This window comes from Salvia splendens, chromosome 13 (assembly GCF_004379255.2).
Source record: "Salvia splendens isolate huo1 chromosome 13, SspV2, whole genome shotgun sequence".
Classification (NCBI taxonomy): Eukaryota; Viridiplantae; Streptophyta; class Magnoliopsida; order Lamiales; family Lamiaceae; genus Salvia; species Salvia splendens.
Window position 1 is genome coordinate 34,531,959 of NC_056044.1, and position 9,170 is coordinate 34,541,128.

At 38.6% G+C, this 9,170-nt stretch overlaps 2 protein-coding genes across 2 annotated transcripts; both read right to left on the reverse strand.

Moving 5' to 3' along the window:
- Positions 1-1,485: 1,485 nt before the first annotated feature.
- On the reverse strand, positions 1,486-2,322 carry LOC121761129 (cysteine proteinase inhibitor 5-like). The gene is made up of 2 exons (XM_042156726.1): positions 2,047-2,322; positions 1,486-1,956 (listed from the first exon to the last, which is right to left on the reverse strand). The coding sequence occupies exons 1-2, from the start codon at positions 2,265-2,267 to the stop codon at positions 1,677-1,679; spliced, it is 501 nt and encodes a 166-aa protein (XP_042012660.1). The 5' UTR covers positions 2,268-2,322; the 3' UTR covers positions 1,486-1,676.
- Positions 2,323-4,268: 1,946 nt separating this feature from the next.
- On the reverse strand, positions 4,269-5,505 carry LOC121760964. Its single transcript, XM_042156549.1, has 2 exons — positions 4,651-5,505; positions 4,269-4,412 (listed from the first exon to the last, which is right to left on the reverse strand). The coding sequence occupies exons 1-2, from the start codon at positions 5,503-5,505 to the stop codon at positions 4,269-4,271; spliced, it is 999 nt and encodes a 332-aa protein (XP_042012483.1).
- Positions 5,506-9,170: the final 3,665 nt, after the last annotated feature.

A 9,170-nucleotide genomic window follows, 5' to 3' on the forward strand; every position in this document is an offset into this window, starting at 1 on the left:
CTAATACCATGATAAATATCGGTAGAAGAAAACATCTTCTATTTAGTGTAATTGTGATACAAAGATTACAATGTTAAATAGGCTAAAGAATTCTACATATGGTAAACCTAATTACAATTATTGCTACTCTTTTTTTAGCACAATATATTCCCATATCAATTGCATATCTTCTCTCCGATTTCATGCGATATTATTCTTAATAGTTATGGTGGGGGCTTATATGCGAAACTGTCTACTGAATTTTTGTATGGATATGCACCTTTTGTAACACGTTTTTGTTGTTATTAATATACGATTGTCCTAGTCAGCATGTATGCCTTTCCTACATTCGCACGTATTAACTAGAACAAGTTTATCCGTGTGGGGAAATTGTCTCCACTCAATTTTTGTATGTTTAATAAAAGAAATTACTACTATAATTTATAAACCATACAGTGTCTGTGATACTTTTATTGTATTCACCTTCTAGCCATATTTCTTTTGAGCACGAAAATACGAAAATGAAGGAATAAATGTTTAGCAATTGAAGAAAATGTAAAGTTAATTAGAGAAAGAATACACTGTGATACTTTTATTGTTTTCACCTTCTAGCCATATTTCTTTTGAGCACGAAAATACGAAAATGAAGGAATAAATGTTTAGCAATGTAAAGTTAATTAGAGAGAATAAAATAAACGAGATTGAATTTTTCCATAAATGACTCAATTGTAATGGATAGAGGGAATATTTAATTTGAATACAATTGTGCGAAATAATATACTAGAGCATACATATGTTATTAAAAGAGGATTGCATCATCTTGTGCACTTTCATCTTGTGACTCAATTGTAATGGGACAGAGTGAGCATTTAATTTAAATTTAATTCTGTGAAATAATATACTATTACATGCAAATGTGGTCCGTTTATCTTATCCGGAAAAATGAGGTGGCTCCAATTGTTTCATGCCACGTGTGATGGTATATCTACGTTCGATTAAATAATTGCCGTTCCCGATTTGTTGTGTTGGGGCTTATTTAGGCCTCGAGGCAGCCCAACGTTTGCGTAGGGCTGAAAGAGACGATAATTTGATTGGAAAAGAAGACATACCATACTTGAAGTTCTAGGGATGGCGTTCTCTTACTATTCCTAAGTAGTAATATAGGGTGAATTTGAAAATTATGGAAGAGAAGAAACCAAAACCCTAGTTGAGGTGCTAGGGTTTTGAAGAATTGTGGATGAGAAAAATAATCTTTATTCTTAATAATTCTAACACCTAATGGAATAATGGATTATTATATTTATAGAATCTTAACCCTGCTTGATTCAACACGACTAGAGAAAAAATTAAGAAGATAAAAGGAAATCTAACAGTAAGGTAAATATATGAAAGAGATTTACAAAAAGTAGAGGTGAAATCTTTGTATCTTGCGGGTCTCGAAAGAAGTAAATGCCGGTGAAGAAGATTGTGAAGAAACGGCAGAACAAGGAAAGAAGAGAAAAGAAAAGAGGGGAATAATATTTATTGATTAGATTGTGAAAAAAAGTACAATATCCAAATTACAATAAAAGGCCTTATATAGAGGCTGAGAAAGGTGCTAAAGAGTGGAGATAGTTTTTTCACACACTTTATTAACTGATACAGTACTTGAGCATTCTGTTGCGTTTAGGACTCCGTTGATACCTTATGAAGGAAATCTATAGATAAAGTCGCTTGAAGGAAGTGAGCTCGAGGGACGACGGCGCGAGCTTGGAGTAAACAATGGCCTCGAAGTTGTCGCGATCGCCGCTTTCATCCCTCGTAGTGAACACCAGCTGGTAATTCGTACCGTTCACCACCTGCGTCTCAACACTTTTCACAGTGTCCAAAATCCAGGATTTACTATTCTGTTTGTTGTATTCCGACACCGCGAATGTCGCCAGTATAATATACTCCGGTGCACTTGGATTCTTCACCGGTGTATACCCGCCGGGAATCCTAAAAAAAGTGTAGTACATTTTTAAGATTAGATTAGATGGATATAAATAATAATAGTATAAACAATTCAATATTTATAATGAACCGTACGCTGTCGCGGCTTTTGTGACGGATGATGCTGCTACTGCTGCCATCCCCGCCAACACGAGGCCCCGCCTCGTGTTGGTGGTCTCTGCAGTTGCTTCCACCACCTTCTCCAAGTCCATCGAGGCCCTCACCGCCAGCTGGCTGGGACGGGTGGTGGCTATGGCTGGCTTTGTGGCGACGGCGCCACCAAAGAAGGAGGTGGTCATGGTCATGGATGATGCCATTGGGAATTGATAGTGTAATTTAATTAGAAGTGTGTATGTGTTTATGTGTGTTGATTTTGTGATTAACTGTTTAATATGTAACTCTTATATATAGAAGTTGGGAGCTAGGGTTTCATGCAAAATTTATTCTATCCGGAAATGTGAGGTGGCTCCAGTTGTTCTGTGCCACGTGTGAAGAGAATCTAGGTTGGATTAATAATTGGTTTTCTGCTGTGAATTTTTTTGTTATGTATTTTTAGCACGTTTTTAGTTGTGATTGATACATGAGTGTTCGAGGCAGCTCTGACGGTTTTCTCCACTCAATTTCTGTATATTTATAAATTATAGATTGTCTACGATATTTTTAGTGTATTCTCCTTCTGCCCATATTTCATTTTTGTACGAAAATTAGGAATAAATGTTTAGCTAGTGGGTTCCAATTATAGAGAATGAATCACATTGGAGTGAAAATAGAATGAATTATAGATAAGATATATTTCATCTGGTTCCAATTAATTGTCCTATTTTTACTGGTGCACGTTCTTAAAACTATTTAACTTTGTTATGATAAGTGTAAGATAAAAGTTTGTGATTATATAATTCCTAGTTTTATATATTAAGTTTATATAAAGTGATGCTAAATGACTATAAATTTGTTAGGACTGTTATACCCTTCTATTTAAAATACACTGTATTAACGATTTATTGTTCCTCATTTTTTATGGTGGGGCCTATTTTTGTTTTTTCGTGAAATTGTCACTACTCGATTTTTGTATGGATATACTGCTTTTGTACAACGTTGTTTTGCTGTGATTAAAGCACCTTTTGTGAAAATGTGTCTACATTCTCGCGTACTCAGTGGTTTATCTGTGTGGGAAATTGACTACACTCAATTTTGGTCTATTTTATAAAAGAAGTACTATGATGATTTATAAATTATACATTTTCTATGATATTTTTATTGTATTCTCCTTCTGGTCATGTATCTTTTGAGTACGAAGATTAAGGAATAAATATTTAGTGGGTTGACTAAAGTGAATATAGAATGAAAGAGGGAATAGAATAGATAAGTAAAGAGAAAAAAATACTAAGAGATAATTGAAGAAAATATAAAGTTAGAGAGAGAATAAGGTAAAGCCCATCTACGCAGGCCCAATCGACATCGAGTGAGAGCAATGAAATTGAAATCCATGAGCCCAAAGCCTGCGATCATGAGACCGGCAAGATGAAAAGATTGTGTGACCAATTAGGAAGATAAGATCGAATCTTGCTCGATTCTCGAGATTTATTATGGAGTCTGTATTAGGCTTACTTTCATGTTTAACTTCTTGGGTTTTCTTTGATTGTTCCTTCCCGAGTCATATTAAGAGAGTCGGGGTCAGGATTCTATAAATCCTAGAATTCACGATTCTCTCGTTTGTCTCTCTTCACAAGCTTTCAAAACCCTAGTTTGCTTCGGAAACGCAGATGCTCTTTCGAAGGCTAACTCGAGGCACATATCATATCCCAGCACTTTTGTGAAAATTGGAGAAGTAAAATGCCTTATTCACACACTTGGAGGTAGTTTTTTCCCACGGTTTAATAACTACTCCCTCCGTCCCTGAAAAATTATCACCTATTTCCTTTTTCGTCCGTCTATAAAAATTTGTCACCTTTCACTTTTAACATTTTTGGTAATGGACCTCACATTCCACTAACTCATTCCCACTCACATTTTATTTTAACATTTCACTTTTAACATTTTTGGTAATGGACCCTCACCGCCAGCTGGCTGTTGCGACAGGTGGTGGCTGTGGCCGGCTTTATGGTGACGGCGCCACCAAAGAATGAGGTGGGCAAGGTCATGGATGATGCCATTGGGAATTGATGATAGGTAATTTAGAAGTGTGTATGCTGATTTTGTGATTAACTGTATACTAGTATGTAACTTATTAATATGGAGTTTGTGTAAAAGTGGAGTTTTTTTTTTAGATTATTTTAGATGGATATAAATAATAATATAATATTATAAACAATTTAATATTACGTGTCAGCCGTTGCAGCTTTTGCGACGGATGATGCTGCTACTGCAGCCATGCCTGCCAACACGAGACCCTGCCTCGTGTTGGTGGTCTCAGCGGCTGCTGCCACCATCTTCTCCAAGTCCATCAAGGCCCTCACCGCCAGCTGGATGCAACGTTTGGTGACGGTCAGTGGCAGATCCAGGAATTTATATTCGGGGTACGAGTCATGTGATAAATCATTATATAACGTAACAAAAATAAAAACTAACACTAAAAAGCAATGTATTTTGAAATATTATAGTCATACGTTTCAAAATATAAAAATAAACTACATTATATCTAATTTATTTTCGACGAGTCTTCATTTCTTCAAAACGTTTCACTATATCGTCATCGGATACTTGTAGAAACACATATTTCTCAATGAAAGTGACCAAACAATCATTCAAAGGTTGATCACCCATACTATTTTGCAACTTATTCTTCACAAACGTCATTCCCGAAAACACTCTCTCTACACTCGCAGTGGCAATCGGAAGAATCAAAATCAACTTGATAAGCAAAATCACACGCCAATAAACCACATCTCTTTTTGTTTCAACAAGCTTCACCAAAAGAGAACTAATATCTGGCAAATTCTGAAAGTCTTCATCACTTCTCATATCTCCAATGAATATATCAAGTTGGCACTCAAGCTCTAACAAATCAATGTTTGAAAAATTGGAAGGATAAAAAGTGGCAAGTTTGAGTACGTTTTCCTTGTCAAATGAAGAGAAGCCATCTTTAGGATTGAAGCAAGCCATACATCTGATCAACTCCAAATTAACTTCATCGAATCGGTTATCAAGTTCTTGAAGTAATAAGTCAATCACTTTGATAAACACATCAACACGAAAATGATGAAGATATGAAACTTGTTGAACAAAACGTTTTGATCTTCCATGAGGGCTATAGTGAGCTTTCATATCTGGAACAACAATGTCATGTTTATTGCAAATTGAGATTACCTTGTTCAAGTGAATCTCCCATCCATCCTCCCTCATTTTCTGTAGTTGATCTTTGGTCAAAGTGACGAGCCTCATAGCATTAATGATATCTTGATCTCTTCTTTGCAAAGCAAGACACAAATTGCTAGTGTACCCAAATATAGTAGTCATTAGTTGTGCCATAAACACGAAATCAAATGACTCTAGTAAGTACAAAATGCCTTGAGCTTTTCCCTTATCATCGAAAGTGGAATATTTCTTTCCAATCATCGTAAGAACTTCAAAAATTGTAGAAAATAAGTCCATGATATTCAAAAGAGTCTTGTAGTGAGAACTCCAACGAGTGTCTCCGGGCCTCTTCAAATTAAGTTCTTGATTCAACCCCGATTCCCATTCAAGTTTCTTAAAAATGGTAATTGAGAGAAACGAGATTGGTATTGAGAGAAATTGTAAACAAGCGTATGAGAGAATTGGGTTTTGATTTCAGTGTGTATTTTTCATATACAATACATCCTAATATACAAGAGAGGAATACAATGTAAATATGGAAGAATATAATCTTATTTTCAGCCATACCAATTATATATTAATGTTGTTCCTTAGTGTAGCCATTTAATTTGGGCAGAAGCTTATGAGGTTTAACCAAATTTCTTGCATTTGATTATTGTGGTAAAACTTGGTTTGGTTTGCTATTACTGAGTTTGCGTGTAAGGGCAGTAGCATGTCGTTTCTCTTATTTCAAAACGTGGTAAAGCTTAAACTTGTTGTCTTAAGCATGATGTTCGAACGAGAAGCAGATGTGGTTAAAAAATTGGTTTTGTCTGTGCTCTGCAGAGTTGCCGAGTATAGTTAAACTTGGAGCTTAGGATTCCTTCCTTTGGGATTCCTATTATGCTGTGTCTTTTTCTTCAAGTGTTCATGCTTCTATGTTCCTATGATATGGAGGAAAGAGTGTTACCTCTTGAAGTAGCTATTCTTTTACAAATTTCTGCTCCTAACTCTTCCAAGATCACTTTCCACTCTGGAACTCCTTGTTGTGAAGTAAGGGAAGTGGTGAGTTTGTGTCTTAGTATGTAAAACTTGTGGGGAGGAAGGAAAGAGTTGTTACCTATGGAAAGTAGGGCTGCCTGCAGGAACTCTGTAGAAAACTCTACTCGAAGCTCTCAAACTTGCTCTCAAATTTGCTCTCAACTTGCTGAATTTCTGATGTGTGTGAAAGGGAGAAACTTATGCATATGATGGGGTTTTTATAGACCAACTTGGTGTACTTTGGGAGGATTAAATGGGCTGATTTCTCATTTTATTTTCTATAGGCAGCATATCTTCCTTTCTATGCTTCTGCAGCACTTTTAATTTAATGTAGCTTGGTGTCATTTGTAGTACTAGGTACTTGATCCTTAACTCCATTTGTTCCCATATGATTATCTAGTACTTTGGCTATTAACTTCCATTGTTTGCTTGTGGCTAGTGAGAGAAAACAGGTGCTGCCATAGTGTGGAGGATTTGCAGGCTTTGACTTACCTTTCTTGGTGAGTTTTTGGTCTTCTATTACTAAAGGAGAGTGTCCTCTATCCTTGCTTGTGTGGAGTTGAGCTTTGGCACCTTACAAGACATTATTAATATCTTTGTTGGTTTGTGCAGCACGTTAGAAAGAGACTCGGAATATTCTGCAAAATCAAGGAGAAGATCACGTAGTAAATGAGAAGATTACGTAGCATCTTTACCGCATAATTAGGAAGATTTGATTGAGATAATATCTTACCATGTATAGTGATTTATCTAGCCTATATATGATGTAGTATACCTTTGTGAATATCAAGCAATAAAATTACCCAATTCTACATGGCATCCGAGCAGGTTTGGCTCAGAAAAATATCATCATAGCCCTAGCCCCAAATACACAATTCTCGACCGAAACGGCGAGAAACCAACCACAATCAATATGACCGATGAAAATAAGGATGGAATTGAACCAATTGCCGAAAAGATCAGATCGAGCAAAAGCGTTACCGTGGCCTTCAAGTTGAATGGATCGAATTACTCACTATGGGCACGCCTGATAAAGGTGGCCATTGGCGCTAGGGGAGTCTACCGTCACATCACTGGTATCCCGACTCCACCAAGACCGGGAGAGAAGGGATACACCGATTGGGAGGAGATAGACTTGATAGTCTTCTCATGGATCATCGACAACATGGAGACGCATATTATATCCGATTTCGTGCATCATCAGATGGCGAAGTCCCTATGGGATACGCTCGCCGTGACCTTCGCGAGTTCAGCCGATTCGTATCTAATCTACGACCTGCGAGAGAAAACAAGCAGAATCGTTCAGGGAGACACAAGTTTAGAAGCCTGTTGGAGTAAACTCCATGGATTATGGATGGATATCGACCGGTGCCCACACAAAACCATCGACTGTTGTGATAAAGGAGTCTCACAGTATCGAAGCATCAAATCTGAATTGAGGCTATTTAAATTCCTCACCGGACTAAACGAGAGATACGATTGGGTCAGACGTGAAATCTTCAAAGAGGATCCATATCCCTCAATCGATGAGGCGTACGGATGGGTGAAACGGGAGGCAGCTCGATTGAAAATCATGTCACCGGCGTCCGAATCACCCACCGCCGCCGCTGGAAACGACTCATCATCGGGAGTAGGGTTCGGCTTTGGAGCCAGAGAACACCGCCAGTCGCAACCCCAACACCGCAGCCAACCGCAGCCACCACAGCCATCGATCCAGAGCACCATCCGCCGGGGAAACACCAAACCGAATAAGTCAAAAATGTGGTGCTCCCACTGTGGAATGCACAAACACACCAAAGATACTTGCTTCCAATTAATCGGATATCCCGACTAGTGGGAGGAGGAGAAGGCAGCGAAGGCGAAAGTGGCGATCGGGACAGACGGTGGACGAAATTGGGATGGAACAGGGGTGGAAGGGAACCGAGAAATGGTGCAATTCCAAGAACGGAAGCCTGAAGCCGGTGGCCTCCAGACCGGCGGAGGACGGCGTGGCGACGGCGGAGGAGGGAGAACGGCCGAGGCGATGGTGGCATCGCTCAAAATGGAAAGCGGCGCGGACGAATGAGGTAAAGGGTTGGGGGAGACTAAACCCAACCCTAATACTACTAATTTGCTATTAAGTCCCCACAAGTTTCTAAAATTTCAATTGAGTCCCCGAATCATGCCTGTTCACAAAATTAAACCCCAGACTAAGAAAGCCTTCAAAAATGACCCCCAGACTAGGAGATTTCTCGAATTTGACCTATTTTGTGTAAAAATTCGCCTGCCCCCCTAGAAAATTTGTCATATGCATTTGAGGCCCAAGATGGTGATGAATTTGACGATACATGATGGATTTTTGACTGTGGGGCCACTGATACCATGACCTACGATAAAGGGATTTTGTGAAATTTTATAAAACCCATAAGTCACATATCCAAACAGCCAATGGGGGGTTAACTCCAGTTGAAGGAGCATGGACTATAGAAATATTCCCGAATGTACAGATTACGAACTGTCTCTATGTGCCGAACGTATCTCAGAAATTAATGTCAATTAGTCATGTGACTAAGGAATTGAACTGTACCCTGCTGATGCAACCAAACTTTTGTCTCTTACAGGATATCCGGACGGGGAGGATTATTGGACGTGGCACTGAACGCCGTGGGCTCTATTTTGTAGATGAGATCGCTCGACACGATGGTATGGCGATGCTTGCTCACGGACCCACCACTCAGGAGACTTGGCTCTGGCACCGAAGAATGAGTCATACTTCTCCGGGTTATCTGAAATCTTTATTTCACAAACTTTTTGTCCCTAAAGATTTCTCTTGTGAATCGTGTGTTTTGGCCAAGATCCACCGTAATTCTTTTAAACCCAATGATACACGTGTTGAGATTGTTTTCTCTTTAATACATTCTGATGTG

Excerpts from the sequence above, each read along its gene's own strand:
- LOC121760964 (XM_042156549.1), bottom strand. The coding sequence starts at position 5,505 with ATGATTGGAAAGAAATATTCCACTTTCGATGATAAGGGAAAAGCTCAA. Across the intron at positions 4,413-4,650 it reads AGAAATATGTGTTTCTACAA|CTGGCGGTGAGGGCCTTGAT; the intron begins GTATCCGATGAC and ends CGTTGCATCCAG.
- LOC121761129 (XM_042156726.1), bottom strand. The coding sequence starts at position 2,267 with ATGGCATCATCCATGACCATGACCACCTCCTTCTTTGGTGGCGCCGTC. Across the intron at positions 1,957-2,046 it reads GTCACAAAAGCCGCGACAGC|GATTCCCGGCGGGTATACAC; the intron begins GTACGGTTCATT and ends CACTTTTTTTAG.